The sequence below is a fragment of the Danio rerio genome, chromosome 21 (genome assembly GCF_052040795.2).
Source record: "Danio rerio strain M-AB ecotype USA chromosome 21, GRCz13ab, whole genome shotgun sequence".
Taxonomy (NCBI): Eukaryota; Metazoa; Chordata; class Actinopteri; order Cypriniformes; family Danionidae; genus Danio; species Danio rerio.
Genome location: NC_141041.1, coordinates 40795713 through 40815756, shown reverse-complemented (window position 1 = coordinate 40815756; position 20044 = coordinate 40795713). Strand labels below are relative to the sequence as shown.

The 20044-nt window shown below is 38.6% G+C and overlaps 3 protein-coding genes across 6 annotated transcripts in view; 2 read left to right on the top strand and 1 right to left on the bottom strand.

The window, feature by feature from the left end:
- The window catches only part of LOC147838928 (uncharacterized), a 619529-nt gene that overhangs the window by 517436 nt on the left and 82049 nt on the right, over positions 1-20044 (top strand). The window lies entirely within an intron of this gene.
- LOC147838929 (uncharacterized) overlaps positions 1-20044 on the bottom strand; it is a 188234-nt gene that overhangs the window by 86141 nt on the left and 82049 nt on the right. The window lies entirely within an intron of this gene.
- sgcd (sarcoglycan, delta (dystrophin-associated glycoprotein)) overlaps positions 1-20044 on the top strand; it is a 407777-nt gene that overhangs the window by 341733 nt on the left and 46000 nt on the right. For all 4 annotated transcript variants that reach the window (XR_015519477.1, XM_087299219.1, XM_087299218.1 and 1 more), the window contains 1 exon segment: positions 18873-18945. Coding sequence is in view for 3 of the 4 variants with exons in the window: in XM_087299219.1 (XP_087155345.1) it covers positions 18873-18945 (73 nt within the window). In the remaining variant the exon portion in view is untranslated.

The following is a 20044-nucleotide window of genomic DNA, read 5'->3' as shown; positions in this document are numbered from 1 at the left end:
CTCACCAAATTTGGAAAATTAGACAATTAGTCATTTGACGTCAACACCGTAAAAGCATGGATCCATCCTGTCTTGTATCAACGGTTCAAGCTGGTGGTGGTGGTGTAATGGTATGAGGGATATTTGCTTGGCACACTTTGGGCTCATTAGTACCAATTAAGCATTGTGTCAATGCCACAGCCTATCTGAGTATTGTTGCTGGCCATGTCAATCCCTTTATGACCACAGTGTACCCATCTTCTGTTGACTACTTACAGCAGGATAACGCCCCATGTCATAAAGAGTGAATCATCTCAGACTGGTTTATTGAATATGGCAATGAGTTCACTGTACTAAAATGGCCTCCACAGTCACCAGTTCTCAATCCAATAGAGCACCTTTGGCATGCGGTGGAAGGGGAGATCCGCATCATGGACGTGCAGCCGACAAATCTGCAGGAACTGCATGATGCTATCATGTCAATGTGGAGCAAACTCTCTGAGGAATTTTCCAGTATCTTGTTGAATCTATTCCACAAAGGATTAGGGTAGTTCTGAAGGCAAAAGGGGGTCCAACCCAGTTCTAGTAAGGTGTATCTAGTAAAGTGGCAGGTGAGTGTATACACGCTGTATAACATAAAACATTTACAAAATAATTGCTGGGGAATCATCTCTGACAAACTTTTGATATTGAAATTTGCAATTGCATTCTTTAATATTTAATTGTTTAGAACAGTCATAACTATAACATACAATTGTTTTGGTGACTAATGAGGACTCTACATAAGCAAAATTTATTTTATATTGTAAAAACGCATTATTTACTCTTACCCTGCTCTTAAACCTAACCTTTAATTAAGCATAATTAAGGCAATGTAGCAAAATTTATATTGGAAAAAGACAGCATTCATGTGTTCACTTTCCACAAACACACTAATTATTAAAATACTTCTTCGAGTGATTAACAAACCGTAGGAACCAGGACCACAGGAATGATGATGAGATTGACAATTCAAGACCTGACACAGACTGAACAAAAATCAGGAGTATAAATGCACAGGCAATTTGACAAATAACAAACAGAGGTACACCTACGTGGAACTAATGAACACTAACAAATGGCGGGGAAATAGAACAAAGGAATCACATGGTACAAACAAAAGCACATGGAACGCATGGCAGGAACCTGACATTTAAGTATGGTTTTTAAGCATTTTAAATTATCAGGACACATGTCCTCAGAAACCTAGGTCATATAGATGTCATTAGGCAAATTTCTTGTAAACTACATAAACCAGTACACACACAACAATGCATGTTTTCACACATCAACAATAAATGTCAATAAATATCCCTGTTAAACTAATAAGTTTAATTAAATGTCACAAATATCAAGTTCTACATTACAATGAGAAAACACACAAACAATTATGAGGCTCATTCTGAAAACGGAGGCCTATATACATCTCTGAAGATCACAAATTATGTAGCCAGAAGTACGTACAGTATGGCTGCATTTTGTCTTTAAAAACAAATGCTACAGGATGAAATGACACGCTTACCAGCTGACCGCTTACCTCTGTATGGACGGCTTTACTGCTATAACCAGTTTGTCCAGTTAGCGTGCAGTGTATGTTGGCAGATGTGAGACGCATAGACGAGTAAATAAACAAGTAAATAACAGGGTGAGATTGTGGTACAATCTGAAAATGTGGTAAAATCAGCTGAGGGTATTTCTTTTTCTGGATTGCTTTTAAAAACTGTTGGTTGAGTTTAGGGAAGTGGATGAGTGGGTCAGTCGGTTCTTTTGAAAACACTATTGGTTGGGTTTAGCAATGGAGGAGGGTGGGTCATTGGAGTCTGTCAGTAAAGCTGTGGTCACACTTGACTTTTCTTCCCATAGACTTCCATTTATATGTAAGCAAATTTGTCAGACCGGAAATGCAGGCTCATGTGTTAAGTTTCGCTGGTCGCTGCGGTGCAAAGTTCAAGCTTGGTAAACTCTGACCTGCGAAATCGCATCACTTGACTGCGTGAGACCAATCAAGGATCAAAACATGACCTCTCTGGAAAGAAATTTAAAACATGGAGCAATCGCTCGCTTTTTTAAATGTCTAATAAGCTTGTTTAATCCCGCCCCTTTTTGCAGCGCCGCCCGACAGAATTTCGCTCACATAAAGCCCAATGTGACTGGAGCTTCAGTCATTCAGTCAGTTGACAGTCAGTCAACAGTGGCCTCTGGTGGATTTATGCGAGAACAGCAGGCAAGAATGGCACTCGTGAGAAAATTCTGAGAACTGAAAACGCATACACAGCGACCTCTGGTGGATTTGTGAAAAAAAAAAAAACTGCAAAAAGAACATAGCTCTTGAGAAGTATTTAGCACTCTCCAGAAATGTATATAGGGGTACGTTTTCAGAATGACCTTGGTTTGCAATTATGATATAAAGGCAATCTTTTTTTTAACAGTAATCATAATATGATCGTAATTGACATAAACAGAATAATTTGGTATTAACGCACTCAATAATTTGGATTACATTTACGATGTCTTCATACTGCTATAAGCTTGACAATGAATGGATAAAAAAAGAGAATGAGAGTGTTTTGAATGTATGAAGTATTTTCATTGGTGTTCTGAAGATAAGCTTCTTATTTTTTCAGAATGACAGGATGTAAACCATCTCTTGAACATGAATGGTTTTAAACTGTCCCGTGTAGCTTTGGATTTACTCTTGGGGCTGTTGTTCTGACAGAAAACAAATCTTCTCCAAAGTTACAGTGAAGCGTCAACACAGCATGTTTCTGCCACCATCATGGTTCACATAGCAGGGATGCTGTGTTTCTGATGAATAGTGTTTATACTGCCAAACATGCCGTTTAGTCTGATGGCCAAAAACTCGATTTTGGTCTCTCCAGATAAAACCTTTCTTCCAGCTGGCTTAGTCTCCACATGGCCAAACTGAAGATATTACATGCGCATTTCTCCCCAATGTCCTTCATCTGAGATCAGTCCATGTATCTTCGCTCTGATTTGAGCTTTTGCAGTGTCCCGATGCAAATTCCACTATAACACTTATTTAATGTGAAATTCAATGATTTATGATACAGCCAATTTAAACAGCATGCTGAGTGAACTAATTCCTAAAACAAACTGGCTGCATTAATTATTATTTTGGTTTCATGTTAAAGGGGTGAGTGATTATACAGTTGAAAGCAGTAGTTTACATATACTGTATAAAAAGGCACATAACCATTTTTTAAAAAGTCAGATGTTAATATAACTAAAATCTTTCTCTTTTAGGTAAGTTGGGATTATCAAATTTGTTTCTCTTATGCTTAATAGCAGAATAATGAGAGAGATATGTTTTGAGAAATTGTTAAATTTTTTCTTAAAAGTCAAGTTTACATACGATAAGATTAAAATGCCTCTAAAAAGGCTCAGAGGATGGTGTAAAGGTTTTGGAAGTTTCTGATTGGCTAATTGACAACATTTGAGTTAATTGGAGGCACAATTGTTGAATAGTATTTAAGAAAAACTTAACACAGTGCTTCCTTGTGTGACAACATGGGAAAATTAACAAGCCAGAATCAACAAAAAAGCCAGATTACAATTTGCTAAATGACCCTGGGAATATTTTTGGAGACATGTCCTGTGGTCTGATAGAACTAAGATTGAACTGTTTGGCCGTAATGAAAAGTGTTACATTTGGAGGATAAAGGGGAAAGCTTACAAGTCTAGGAACACCATCCCAACTGTGAAGTAAGGGGGCGGCAGCATCATGTTGTGGGTCTGTTTTGCTGCAAGAGGGACTGGACCACTTCAAAGCATAGATGGCATCATGAAAAAAGAACATTATTTAGAAATACTGAAGCAACATCTCAAGACACATTTTTAAAGAATCTTCTAAACAGCTTAAAGTGTCATTTAAAGGCTTAAAAGGTTAATTAGGTTAACTAGGCAGGTTAGGGTAATTAGGAAAGTTATTGTATAAGGGTGGTTTTTTAAATTAGCTTAAATGAGCTAATAATTTTGTTCTTAAAATGGTGTTTAAAACATTAATAACTACCTTTATTCTGGCCGAAATAAAACAAATAAGACTTTTTCCAGAAGAAAAAAATATTAACAGACATAATGTGAAAATTTCCTTTCCCCCTTAAACATAATTTGGGAAATATTTAAAAAAGAAAAAAAAATGAAGGGGGCGTTCTGACTATACTAACTATATATATATATATATATATATATATATATATATATATATATATATATATATATATATATATATATATATATATATATTATTATTAAGTTATTATTGTTGTAGACTGAAGTAATTGACAGCTATGATTTGTTCTATTCCTGGTAAGGGTTATAGGGTTTGTAATGGATATATTTGAAAATTAATCAAAATTAAATATTTTAACAAAATTATTATTATTATTATTATTATTATTATCATTATTATTGCATTATTAAATGTATTAAGTATTTATCTTTTTTTTTCTTTTTTTTTCTTTTTCTTTTTTTGATATGGCAAGTAAAAATCTTTTCTAACTGGGATATTCAAAAGAATCCTTTGCATTTAGCCCTGTATCAGTCTAAAATGACATCCATGATGGTCTTAATGTCTTAAATTTCTCCAACCTGCAGAAACCCTGATCTTAAAATGTTGCCCTCCAAATCTATCACAATTATCTATATTAGTGTCAGGGAGTTGTAGATTTGGGCGACGCAGTGGCGCAGTAGGTAGTGCTGTCGCCTCACAGCAAGAAGGTCGCTGGGTGGCTGGTCTGAGCCTTGGTTTAGTCGATGTTTCTGTGTTGAGTTTGCATGTTCTCCCTGCATTCGCGTGGGTTTCCGCTGTGGCGATCCCGTATTAATAAAGGAACTAAGCTGACAAGAAAATGAAAATAAATGAAGAGTTGTAGATTTTTCAGATTTTTTTTTTTTATTTATAGATGACACACATGAACACATATGTGTTTTATTCTGTGCTAAATTCCAAGGCCTGAGGCATTGACACAATTTCTGTACCTTGGAGTGATTCTTGACCTTGAAGGAATCATGGCCTGCCTCCAGCTATTCTCTAAGAACAAGCCCACCCAATGGGGCACAGGAGAGATGTGTATCTGATCTCATATGTAGCCTGCCCTGCTCCCTCTATTCCGAAAGCGATGTTATCACAGGCACATGCCATGTTGATATATTTTAGAGGTGCATATAACTGGTATGCAGGTGCACAAGTGCAAGATATGGCAATAAAGAAGTGTTATTGCGTACCATTTTGGGACCTTGCAACCTAGGTTAATATAATAAAAAAGAGCAGATCCAACCTGTCATTTATTTGGCTTTCATCCCTGATGCACATCCACTTGCCACATCCAAAGTGACTTTTGACCCACAACCAGATGTTGACTTAAAGATGCAGGCTTTGCCCATGTGATGGAACCTGTTGTGAAAGACAGGAAAAGAAAATAAACATGCAAGACTTTGTGTTGGAGTGGCACAGTGGCTCAATGGTTAGTATTGTCGCCTTGCAGCAAGAAGGTCCCTGGTTCGAGTCCCAGCTGGGTCAGTTGGCAATTCTTTGTGGAGTTTGTATGTTCTCCCCACGTGAATTAATTATCCGACTAATTATCAGTAGTGAATGAGTGTGTGTGTGTGAATGAGTGTGTATGGATGTTTCCCAATACTGAGGCTGCGTAAAACATATTCTGGAATAGTTGGCGTTTATTCCGCTGTGGCGACTACGGAAATGGAGACTTCACCAAATGAAAATGAATAAATGTGTTGTTTGTGTTGACAAGCTGACGCATCACAGACATTGAATTGGTTGTCACTATGCACTATGACATACTACTTTAGAAGAAATTACGTACTCATTACTCATTACTTATTTGTTGTTTATAAATCGCCCTGACACCCTACGTCAAAGCAAAGTGTGCAGAAAGAGTAAAAAAAAAAAAATCTAAACATGCTTTAAAGGTTCACGAAACACCAAAACACATTTTTTGGGCTGTTGACAGTCATAGATGTGAGCCACACTGCTAAAAAAAAAAACACACTATTAGGACACATATATTAAACAAAAAAGAGAAAATTGGTTGTTTTTGCATTATTTCAAGCAAATTCATTCTTTCGGTTTGAGACAAATTTTTGAAGCTGCGTCACGGCGATTAGATACTTGCATTTAATCCAGCATGGAGAGTGGACATCACCACCTGCGAGTGCATCATGATGTCTCTGAGCGTTCAGCATTAATTCATAAGAAAGACTTGGTTCAAACCAATCAATGCGCTCTATTGTGAACGAGGTACAACTTCGTTAATACATGAGTATTACTAGTATCACTAGTACATGATAGCGTCAAAGAAAGTTTTCACCTGTTACAGTGTCCAAACAGCAGAGAGATGCCACATTGTATTGCCAAAACAAGTGGAAGAACAAGAATGTACAGGCATGGGTCATCAGTGTTTTGTTTATAAATGTGCTGCAACGAAGGTTTTGTTTTTATTTCCCCGCTCAAATGTGGATTACAATGCACGCAAAAAATGTTTGTAAAGAACCTTTTTTTTTACCCGAGAGCTTTAAGCATCTGGAAATGATGAAATTCGGATTTGCCGCTCGTCTCCTTTTAAAACTTACACGGCTCCAGTTGGTGTTGATTGTCCTGTCTCTACAGCTTAGGTAAGTGCATGTGATCGGTGTTCTTTGTTTATTCAAATGGCAAATTTAGTTTCGTCAGCAGTACTCTTTCAGTTTTTTAAAGACATACCTTAAAGACATACAGCAATATTAGAGTACAATATTATGGACTGAAAGATCCGCTGAAATACTGCTTTACAAATGTAACCATGTAAACACTTTAATCAAACTATTATCATGGTACAGCATTTTCACTGCATTTTGTGACAGAATAGTCTATAAACACACAACTTTCTGACGCTACCTATCAAGTACATCTAAGTTACCAAGAAATGCAGAGGTTTTTTTCTTCCATTCGCCATGCGGCATCAAACATTCAATTAGAACTACACTCTTTCAGCAGTCCCTCGCATACAATACCTCATTTGTCACGTGGGGGACATGCATGAAATGTAACTGAATGAAAGTGAAAGTGCCAAACTGCAGTTAAAGTTGAAAAATTTATAATTTGGCAAATAATTTGATTACTGTTGTCCATGTAAACACAGTCACTGTCTTTCTCCCCTGCGTCTGTGTTTGTTTTGCCTCTGTGAAAACCAGAGCGTACTCGCATGGAAACTCCCATTTTTATGCAAAAACCTTCCTATTTACCCCCCGACACTCCCACCTAAAACTTTAAAAGTTTTTCCATATCCTTAGGATGTATCCTATAGGTTATATGCACAGCTAGTGTTCCTTCCCATACTGATAAACTTCCGGTGAATGGTTAACACTTCCTGCTTTGCTACTGTTCAGACGTCTTTGCCCGCTGCTCCGCTCTTCGCACTCTTGCTTTTATATCTTATACCCTAATTTTAACTTGAGCCTATCAGCACAGTGCTCAAACAACACGGCTTGAAGATCAGCATCGATTCTACAAACTTTCTGGAATATAGCTTTACTAACAAGAAAGGAATTACCGTCTAAACAATCCTCCCGCTACCAGCTATCAGCTGCTTACATTCCGGAGACGGGAAGACACGGCTGTGAAAATGCCTCTGGATCGGATTAATTCAGATTCTCACTGCTGTACAAACTGCCACAAACTTCTACAAAAGATTGCAGTTCTTGAAACGAAGTTGCTTGCGATCCGACCAGAACTTCAGCTTCATTGTGGATTCTCTCAGCACACAGCCGGTGAGTCCCATAAATCTGTTCCTGCTACTGTTTTGAGCACAGAAAAACAGAAAAGAACTGTTGAAAATGAGCATTGGCATAAACAAGGTGCGAGACCAAAGGGTACTCGTGGGGTCAGATCATACGCTGCCGCATTAGCGTCTTCTACCCCAAATACAGCTCGGACTCAAATACAGCTTCAGAACAGATATAAAGTTTTGAGTAATATGGGTGAAGAATCCCCAAATGTAGTCAGACAGAGATCGCATGATTCAGCAACTAATTCTGCATGGAACAGAGGCTCAAGGCCGACTAGACACCAGCATTCTGCTCCGATCACACCTGAGATAAGAACACTAGTCGTAGGAGATTCAATAATCAAGAATTTCAGGAGCAGATCTACAATGACATACTGCTTTCCTCATGCAACAATTTCTGATGTAAACAAAGAGCTTGAGGAAATTCTGAAAAAGCACAAGACGGCAAAACGGATTATCATCCATGTGGGGAAGAATGATATTCGGAAAGAACAGTCAGAACTGCTCAAGAAAGATTTCTGTGAGCTCTTGGAAACAGCTGAAAGATTGAAGGTTCAGCCGTTCATAAGTGGACCACTCCCTGCAAGAGGGACAAATATGTTTTCACGGCTTCTTGGTCTAAATGTATGGCTACAGAAAACATGTAACAAGAAAGGACTGAATTTCATCGACAACTTCAATCTCTTCTGGAACCAAAGACAGCTGTTTACATCAGACGGCCTTCATCCAAACAAACTTGGTGCAAAGGTGCTAAAGGACAATATTTTTTTCTCCCTCAATCATCCATCAGCTGTGTGTGCCACTGAACTGAACTGCAAACACACACCTAGCAAATGTCCGGATGACCACAGGACTTCAAATCAGCTCCTGAGTGGACTTGTGGCTGACGAATCACCCAAGGACAGTGATAATGCCACGCAGCCAAAACACCCAATGTTGATAGAGACACTATCAGTTGCCCTCTGCTCAACACAGGCAGACTGTGACGCATCAGAACAGCATCAAGTCTCGTCACTCAAAAATGATCCTCAGGAAAACATATTTCTGCAGACAGAATCTCCAGATGCACAGCCTCTGTCACCGGACACGTTCTCATTGTCACAATGTTCACCACTCTTGGGTTTTTCAAAAAAGATGGAGGAACTGGTGTGTGCTGGAACTAAACTTTCACACTCCATTGCCGCAAGCCCCCAGTTACCAACCAAAAAGCGGCCTGCTCCACAACCACCTATGAGCCCACCTGGAAGAGCCCTCCGATCACACCGCCAGGGCCCAAACAACAACGCCCCATCTTCAGCTGGTGAACACAAGAGCTCTCTGTGATGTGTGTCGGGGACCTGCTTAGATAACAGTGTCTTTATCAAATGTTTTCAGAACAAGCAGGAACCCAGTGTGTCTGTAGCTTTCTCTAAGCAGATATGTGTTGTGTTAAGTGACAGAAAACCAAAGACTTCATCAGGCCGTAAAGCAAATCATTCAAATCTGGTGTCTATTAAATGTAGATCTGAGACTACTATAGAAAAAACAGCTAAAACTGTTAAGTTAGCGCTTTTAAACATCAGATCACTCAATAATAAGTCACTTTTAGTCAATGATTTTATCAACACAAATTGCCTTGATTTTATGCTTTTAACTGAAACTTGGCTAGATGACAGTTGTAGCGCAGCAGTTCTAAATGAAGCAGCTCCTTTAAACTTTGACTTTTTGAGTGTTTGCAGAGTTAATAGGAGAGGTGGAGGCATCGCTGCCCTGTTTAAAGATGTGTATGAATGTAAACAAGTGTCATTTGGTGACTATTTTTCTTTTGAATATCTGAGTATAGCACTAAAAGGGTCTCCACGCATCTTACTGATCATTATCTACAGACCTCCAAAATATTCTCCAGCTTTTATTGAGGATTTTACAGAGCTGTTATCAATAGTAACATCTGAATTTGATTATTTTAGTATTGCTGGGGATTTTAATATTCACATTGATAATCCAGAAATCAATGCTGTAAAAGAACTGATGACTGTTTTTAACACTTTTGATCTGACTCAGCATGTTCAAGGACCCACACACAATCGTGGACACACTCTTGATCTACTTATAACTAAGGGTTTACACATTTCATCAACTGTTGTTAAGGATGTGGCACTATCTGATCATTTCTGTATCTTTTTTGATATATTGATCACTCCAGCTATTAAAGACAGATCTGTCTCTGTCAGAAAGAGATGCATAAATGAGAACACCAGTGAGCAGTTTATGAAAGCCATATCGCTGGCACCAAGTATATCTGCAGATTCTGTTGATTCTCTTCTTGATTTGTTCAATTCTAAAATTGAGAATGTCATAAATGACATCGCTCCTGTTAAAGTCAAGAAGATGACTGGCAGGCAAAAGGGATCTTGGACAAGGTCACCGAAAGTACAAATGATGAAAAGACAGTGCAGAAAAGCTGAGCGTATGTGGAGAAAGACGAAACTAGTAGTCCATTATAACATCTATAAAGACAGTCTTCATGCCTTTAATATGGAACTAAACACTGCTAGACAGACTTTCTTTTCAAGCCTTATAAACAGCAACTTAAATAATGCTCGTACACTCTTTGCAACGATAGAGAGACTCACAAACCCCCCCAGTCAGATTCCAAGTGAGCTCCTCTCTGAAAGCAAATGTAATGAGTTTGCTCATTTCTTCACTGATAAGATCAATAATATCAGAAAGGCAATCAGCTCATCCAATCAGCCAAGTTGTGTCGATATCAAACAAGCTCAACCACAACTTAAGAAATCAGACATTATGTCTGATTTCATGGCAATTAACGGTAAAATCTTAGAAGAGACTGTGCAAGTTATGAAAACATCAACCTGCAGTCTTGACACGCTTCCCACATCATTCTTCAAAACGGTGTTTACCTGTTTAGAAATGGATCTTCTAAAAGTGGTAAATGCTTCACTTCTCTCAGGGATTTTTCCAACCTCACTTAAAACTGCAGTTGTTAAACCCCTCTTGAAGAAGAGCAACCTGGATAACACCCTATTGAGCAATTACAGGCCAATCTCAAATCTCCCTTTCATTGGCAAAATCATTGAAAAAGTTGTTTTTAACCAGGTTAACAAGTTCTTAAACTTCAGGGGGTGTTTAGACAATTTTCAATCGGGGTTCAGAGCACATCACAGTACAGAGAGCGCTCTTATAAAGATAATCAATGATATACGCCTAAATACAGATTCAGGTAAAATAACAGTGCTGGTATTGTTGGATCTCAGTGCTGCATTTGACACTGTCGATCACAGCATACTTCTGGATAGGCTGGAAAACTGGGTTGGGTTGTCTGGCACGGTCCTCAAATGGTTTAGATCTTACCTAGAAGGTAGAGGTTACCATGTCAGTATAGGTGACCATAGGTCGAGGTGGACACCCATGACGTGTGGAGTCCCACAAGGCTCGATTCTGGCACCTCTCCTGTTCAACCTTTACATGCTCCCTCTAAGCCAAATAATGAGAAAGAACCAAATCTCCTACCACAGCTATGCTGATGACACTCAGATCTACCTAGCCTTACAGCCTAATGACTACAGCCCCATTGACACCCTCTGCCAATGCATTGATGAAATGAGCAATTGGATGTGCCAAAACTTTCTTCAGTTAAACAAAGAGAAAACTGAAATTATTGTGTTTGGAAACAAAGATGAGGTTCTCAAGGTAAATGCGTACCTTGGCACTAAAGGTCAAACGACAAAAAATAAGGTCAAGAATCTTGGTGTGACTCTGGAGTCAGATCTGAGTTTCAACAGTCATGTCAAAGCAGTCAGTAAATCAGCATACTATCATCTCAAAAACATAGCAAGAATCAGATGCTTAGTTTCTAGTGAAGACTTAGAGAAACTTGTTCATGCTTTTATCAGCAGCAGGGTGGATTACTGTAATGGACTCCTCACTGGTCTTCCTAAAAAGACAGTCAGACAGTTACAGCTCATCCAGAACGCTGCAGCCAGAATTCTAACCAGAACCAGAAAATCAGAGCACATCACACCTGTCCTCAGGTCTTTACACTGGCTGCCAGTTACATTCAGAATAGATTTTAAAGTATTATTACTGGTCTATAAATCACTAAATGGCCTAGGACCTAAATACATTACAGATATGCTCACTGAATACAAACCTAACAGATCACTCAGATCTTTAGGATCATATAAACTAGAAGTTCCAAGAGTTCAGTCAAAGCAGGGTGAATCAGCTTTTAGCCACTATGCCCCCCGCTGCTGGAATCAGCTTCCAGAAATGATCAGATGTGCTCCAACATTAGGCACATTCAAATCAAGACTGAAAACACATCTGTTTAGCTGTGCCTTTACTGAATGAGCACTGTGCTGCGTCCGACAGATTGCACTATCATGTTTTTCTCTTCTTCTTCATTCTTTTATATCACATTTTACCTGTTTTTATGTTTTGTTTTGTTTTTATGCATTTTTATTATTTGTTTTTACTTTTATTTTACTTGTTTCTTTTATTCTTGTTTATGTAAAGCACTTTGAATTGCCATTGTGTATGAAATGTGCTATATAAATAAACTTGCCTTGCCTTGCCTTAATATGACTTTTTTCCATTTTATATGGTTGCTTTTACAGCATCGGTGTTGTACTATAATTAAAATATTATCAGTTAAATAGACTTCAGCGTTTATTTAGCTGTTCAAGCGTAAAATGAGATGAAAAGCCATTTACCTGCTTGAGCTCATCAGGATCAGCAGGTGAGCGCAGAAACTATTGAAAATATTGGGGTAAAATAAATGTTCATATTTTAAAGACATGGCATTGAAAAATGTAATTTAATGCAGTGCTTTTTGTACATTATGAGACCCATTTTATATCGTATATCACTCAGGCAGTGGAGATCAATGTTTTTAAAGAAAACACGCAGATTTTGTAACTGCATACAGGTCACCGAAGCGTTTGACCCAAGTTACTGAAAAATTAAAAGTCCTTCCACATACTTCTGCATATACCCTATTCTGCTTATTTCCAACCAGCTCCAACACATGAGACCATTATGTAGTTCAGGTCTGTGCAATTAAGCTGCATTTAACTTTGGATGTCAGATCTGGAAATTACCTTATCATGTTTTACTAAAGAAGTCAGAAAAGCAATCATGTTTACATAAACAGTATAGACAATAAACAAAGTGTTGCATTTTTTAACGTTAGACATCCACATACACCATAGAAACATGTCTACAAAACTTTGGGACTCAAACCATACAAGGGAATATGACAGAAATTTTATAAAAAGTTATTATATATAGCTTGAACTAACTTAGGGTGCAGCCATCTTGAATTCCCAACTTGGAATTGAGGCAGATTGAGTTCCAAAAAAGGAACCCAGACTTTTATTAGTTGTTCTTTTATAAAACCTGACATAAAAGTTCCAACGTCTTACATATGATGACAAATTGAATGCAGCCTTATGGTACATGCTAAACTCTGCAGGATAGAGTGCTAATGTGATACACTAAGGGAACTACAATGATCCATTTTTTAAGTGTTTCATTCTTGCAAATTATGTTTAATTATAAACTAATTTCGAGAGGATCACGTGATTATGTTTGACCACGGCTGGTCCTGCATTAGCCATCGTATAATTTACCAATCAGATGAATCCAAAGACACTATAAATAACCTGATTTTTTTTTACCTCTGTTATCATCTTGAAGAATCCCCCATTCACCTCTACTCCTCCCCCTCTTTCCTAGATTAATCCAGGTATAGGACAGCATGGTAGCTCAGTGGTTAGCACTGTTATCTCACAGCACGAAGAAAGCCACTGGTTCGAGTGCCGGTCAGGCCAGTTAGCAATTCTGTGTGGAGATTATGTGTTTGCATGGGTTTCCCCCAGGTACTCCAGTTTCCTCCCACAGTCCAAAGACATGCAGTATACGTGACTGATTAAACCAAATTGGCACAGCATTTAGTTCTAGACTTCCAACATAGGTCTTTCAGTCAGTGGTCTAACAGGCCGTGGCAACTTTCAATCATCATCAAAAGGCCCAAAGATTTAATTTAGGGGAGCTCTCGAGACTTAACTGAGCTCAGACTCCGCTCTCGCCCTACAAAACGGGAGGCAGCCCTGGGCTCAAGGATCTTCTGAGCTCAGGGCTGTCTCCTGGGACAGCATACCAAACACCCCTTATCAATCATTAGCTAAGTGTGAACTCTCGAAACCCTGCTTATAGCAGGCACAGTAGAAAGTGTTCTCTTATGCAGCATACACGATTAGCACAAACAGCTTACAACAAATAGTTTGCATGGTTAGTGCAGAAAACCTTGAGATCAAACACTGATTCATACATTCTGCATTAAGACATAGACTGGTGTCAGGGAGGGTACTGCCACAAATACATAATGTATTCAAGACTTTTCTTTGGTTCCTTGCCACGAACACTGATGGTACCATCAGTTTTTTTGGCAAGATTTCATGTACTTATATGTCCATATGTATAACAAGACTAATGAGAAAGCTAAGCCTTGGTGGACACAGGCCAGTGGTGGGCAAATTTAACCCAGCAGAGGTCCAATCTTAAAAATATTTGATCAAACTGCTATAAAAATCTCATCTGCGTGTAGCTTTCTATTAGATACTAAACCTGGATTTGTTTTTTTCTGCTGTTTGATAAAGGTTGGACTGGAACTCTGCAGGATTGTGGCTCTCCAGGACAGAACTGGTCAATCCCTGACATAGGCAGGATATAATTAAGATTTTATAAAAGTACTAAAATATTTAAAGCTACTTAAAATTAAGAAAAGTGAATTTATCTAAGTAATTATAACAAAATTAATTCGGACAGGCAGCAATGCAAGTATATTTGGGTAATATGCTTTTGGAGCAATGTTTATTTAGAACTTAATCAGCCAATTAAAATGGTCTCTAAGATTCAAGTGGCAAGTTTATTTGCAGCAAAGTGAACGTCTAGGTTATATGTCAGCACTTTATTGTGTACATTTCAGCTTCTAGTGTAAATCGATGTGGGTGTTTAGATATTTTCTTTACACACAAATGTTTTCTAGTCCTGCTGGTGTAATAACTATAACATCTGTACTGGTGTCTACAGTAATTTAGCTAAGTGTGTGTGTGTGTGTGTGTGCATACATATATATATATATATATATATATATATATATATATATATATATATATATATATATATATATATATATATATATATATATATATATTAGAGTGCAGGTGTGTTAATGTTAGTCCATGTGTGGGGACAGAGGAAGAACTCGTTCAGTTAGCCAAATCATACAGTATTTCTGCACCTAAATATGACACCTAAGGTGAGCTTTATGAAGCTGAAAACAGACATCTTATTAAAAAAAATCAAAATAAAACACTAGCAGAGAGCCCTGTTTTACCTCCTCCTGGAGTTTTGGTACAGAGCCATCCACAATTGCCCTCACAACCTGCATGTGGGCAAAAGCTCAAAAACCTCCCGGAGCAGCCATTAAGCCAAATGGTACCACTCCCCCCTGTGACAAGCCTCTTTTAAGAACACTTCAGCCTTATAGAAAGCACTGTAATTTGAGAGCATGCATCTCCGCAGGACACATCTGAGCTGTGGATGCACTCCTGAAGCACTCAAGCCATGCTTTTCATTTAGTTTTGGCTTTTTGGTGCTAAAATTTTGTTGTGGTTTTAGTCAGTCCTTTCTTCAGAGTCTACTACAGGGGGACATGCAGAGAAGGCAAGGGAGGTAGCGTCTCCTCAAAAAATTGGATGAGAAGACACGTGTGAGTAGTGTACTATCACATGGGAAGCGAGACTTGTGCCAGTAGTATACTATGGTGAGGAAAGCAAGATTTGTGCAAATAGTATACATTGACTAGCGATGTGAGACTCATGTGAGATGTGAGATAGCGATGTGAGATGTAGGGGAGACTCGTGCGAGTAGTATGCTGTTGTGTGCAAGTAGGGAGGCTAGGCACACACGTCAGTAGCATAGTATGACACAGAATGTGAGAACTGTGCATAAATAGCATACTATGACAAGATAAGTGAGACATCTCGGACTAGCATGCCAGGACAAGGAAGGTGAGCCTCGTGTAAGTAATATACTATGACTTGGGGGACAATATGGATGTAACCATACTATGGCAAGAGAGGAAAAACACGTAAGTATCATACTATGATGAGAGACTCATGCTCGTAGTGTATTTTGGCAAGAGAGGTGAGACACTTGTGGCTTGCGTATTACGGTGTGGGAGGCAAGACACATGCAACAAGTACTATGGTGAGGAAGCCATTATGTGTGCTAGTAGTATACTATGACAAGGGAGACATAATAATTATTCTAATAATTCTAATAATAATAATTATAATAATAACAGTTCTATACATTTAAATAGCGCTTTTCTGGACACTCAAAGTGCTTTACACATTTTTAGGGGGGAATTTTTTTATCCACCAAAGGAGGCGAGACACTTTAGAGTAGGGTACTGTGGCATGGGAGGCAAAAGACATGCAAGAAGTATACTATGGCGAGGTAGCCAAGATGCATGTGAATCGTATATCATGGTGAGAGAAGCAAAATTTATGCGAAGAGTATATTAGGACCAGCGAGAGACAAGGCATGCATGAGTAGCATACTATATCAAGTGAAGGGAGATTCATCTGCGAGTAGCATACTAGGACAAGGAAGTTAGAGTAATATACTATGCGAGGGAGTCAAGATGCACACAAGCAGCATACTATGGCAAGAGTGGTATTACATGTGTGAGAGTAGCATACTATGGCTTGGGAGACAAGATGCATTTGAGCATACTATGGCAAAGGGAGGCAAGACGTGTGCATGACTAGCATATTATGGCAAGAGAGACAAAACTCAAACTCGTAGTATATAATGGCGAGGGAGGCGAGATACTTTCGAGTAGGGTACTGTGGCCTGAAAGGCAAAAGACATGCAAGAAATATATTATGGCAAGGAATCCAAGAGGCATTTAAGTAGAATACTATGGTGAGAGAGGCAAGACTTGTGCAAATAGCATAGTATGACAAGGGAGAGACAAGACCTGTGGATGACTTGTATACTATGATGAAAGAGACAAACTCAAGCTTGTATATACTATGACAAAGGAGGTGAGGCACTTTCAAGAAGCATAATGTGGCATGGGAGGCAACACACATGCAAGAAGTAAACTATGACAAGTTAGCCAAGATGCATGTGAGTTGTATATCAATGTGAGGGAGTCGAGACTTGTGCAAATAGTATATTAGGACCAGGGAGACACAAGGCATGCATGGGTAGCATACTCTAGCAAGGGAAGGGAGATTCATCTGCGAGTAGCATACTAGGACAAGTACGTTACAGCAAGACATGTGCATGAGTAGCATACAATGGCATGTGAGGCAAAATGCATTTCAAAATACTATGGCAAGGGAAGAAAGACACTCTCACTTCTGCAGATCTATGTGCCCTCCAGAAACTTGCGTTCTGTGAATGGATGTCGCCTCGTGGTTCCATCCCAAAGAGGAAAGAAATCACTTTCATGAACGCTCACGCTCAATCTGCCCAGTTGGTGGAATGAACTCCCTAACTGCATCAGAACGGCAGAGTCACTCGCTATTTTCAAGAAACGACGAAAAACTCAACTATTTAGTTTCCACTTCACTTCCTAATCTGCAATTGCCTCTCTGGATGTCAAACTAATTGTCCCCCCCCCCCCCCCCAAAAAAATTCTAATACTTTCCTTCTTAGACTTTACAGACCTGAAACTTGCCTATAGCACTTATTCATTGTTGCTCTTATAGTTGTGTAAGCTGCTTCCTTGTCCTCATTTGTAAGTCACTTTGGATAAAAGCAACTGCTAAATGACTAAATGTAAAATGTAAATGTAATGTAAATGCATGATTAGCATACTATGATATGAGAGGTGACACCTGTAGTATACCATGCAAGATAGTCAAGATTCAAACAAGTAGCATGCTCTTGCAAAAGTGTCAAGATGGCAAGACTATGGCTTGGGAGACAAGATGAATATGAGCATAATATGGCAAAGGAGGCAACACAGGTGTGTACTATGACAGGAGAGGTGAGACTTGTGGTACTTGTATATACTGGTAAGGGTGTATAGGCACTTGCAAGTGGCATACTGTGGCATAGGATGTGAAACACATGAAAGAAGTATACTATGGCGAGGGAGACCGGATGCATGACAGTAGTATACTAAGGCAAGGGAAGGGAGATTCATCTGCGATTAGCGTACTAGAACAAGGAAGTTAAAGAAATATACTATGCAAGGGTGTAGAAATTACGACAAGTAGCATACTATGCCAAGGGTGGCAAGACATGTTAGTAGCATACTATGGCATGGAAGATAAGCATGTGATGCATTTGAGGATACTATGATGAGGGAGATGAGATGCTTTGGAGGCAGGACAAATGTGCAAGAAGTTAAAAATTTCTCAACGATTTTAAAAGCCTATGTTAGGGCACATTTTGCTGCTTGTAAGTTTGCTCTCTGAGTGACAGAACGCAATGTTGAACATGTTATTAGTGCTTATTTGATGTTTGATACATTCAATAAGTGTGTTTTCTTTGAGCAGCTAAATGTTTCAGTTCATATACCTGACTGATTGTATGTAATGGTAAAATTGTATACATGAAGTAAAACTGAAAACTGAGCAAGCAGTGCATTGTGACGCATCAAGATATTGAATTAAACTGAATCAATGACATGATCATCATAATCGAACTGAACCATGAGACCAGTGTAGGTTCACACCCCTCGTAATAAATAACCTACATGACTCAGAAATAGCATTAGCATTCCAACAAACATATCAATCTTTACCAAAGTCTACTGATTACATCTGAGGATGTGACCTGTGACGCAAAAGCTTCAGCAAAGCCTATTGAAAAGGTTGTGGTGACTCAACTTCAGGCCACGTCTGCAGGGAAACAGCCAGACTGTATAGATCAATAGTGGAGCTTCACAGATTATGTCCATTGATTTTAGCATGCAGACCGCAGAGCATGACTGAGATTGTAAATGTCGGATTGTGCTTGCAGGAGCTGAGGGTGCAGTGTTCAGCAACTCAGTGGAGACGCCACACGTGAGGGCCGAGCCGTTCAAAGAGTTACGGTAAGACAATTTTAGAAATTATGATATCATTGTTGAATTATATTGGATATATTCCAAGGTGACATTCCAACTAATATATTTAGGTTTACTGACCACATTGCAGGTGAAAACTGACAATATTAAAAAGACTTTTACCATTAAAAGAAGAAAATGCCAAAATGATAGAAGCTCTTAAAACAAAAAAAGTTATTTATATATGCATTCATTAATTTTCTTTCTCAGTCTCTTTATTAATCTGGGGTCGCCACAGCAGAATGAACCACCAACTTAACCAGCATATGTTTTACGCAGCGGATGCACTTCCATCTGCAACCCATCTCTGGGAAACATCCATAAACACTCTGTCACGCTCATACACTACAGACAATTTAGCCTACCCAATTCACCTGTTCCGCATGTCTTTGGTATGTGGGGGAAACCGGAGCACCCGTAGGAAACCCACGCGAACGCAGGGAGAACATGCAAACTCCACACAGAAATGCCAACTGACCAAGCCAAGGCTCGAATCAGCGACAGTGCTACCTACAGCACCACCGCGTCACCATAGTTAATTAAATACTTCATATTCTATTCTGTACATTAATTCTGTTATGTAACAAGACTTTTGTCTTAGCAAAATCAGATTTTACTGTTCTAATTAAATAATTAAAAATCAAGGCATGATCATATATTATTTGGGTGAAAAAGGCATAATCTACAGGCCTTTGCCTTTCATATAAGCCACTTCTGATACCAACTGATCAACTACAAGTCAAGTTATTATTTGTTGTTCCCCAACTTTGGATAGGCGACAAGACTTTTGTCAGGTAGTCTATACTGATAGGCTAAATCTGCTGGTTTTAAAATGCGTCCTTTTTAGTAACAATCAACCATTAACAACTGTTTGATCGATTAAAAGGATCAAATTTATATTAATAATACATATTATTATCGTTTATTATTATTTTATTTTAAAGAAACAAATCAGTGAAAACTATTTCACAAACCCGCCAAAATTTATTTATTTTTTATTAATGAAATAAATAAATACTTACATGCGGTCATATTAGCAGAAATAAAATGCTGATTCCTAAATCAAAATGATGTTTTGAAGTATTTA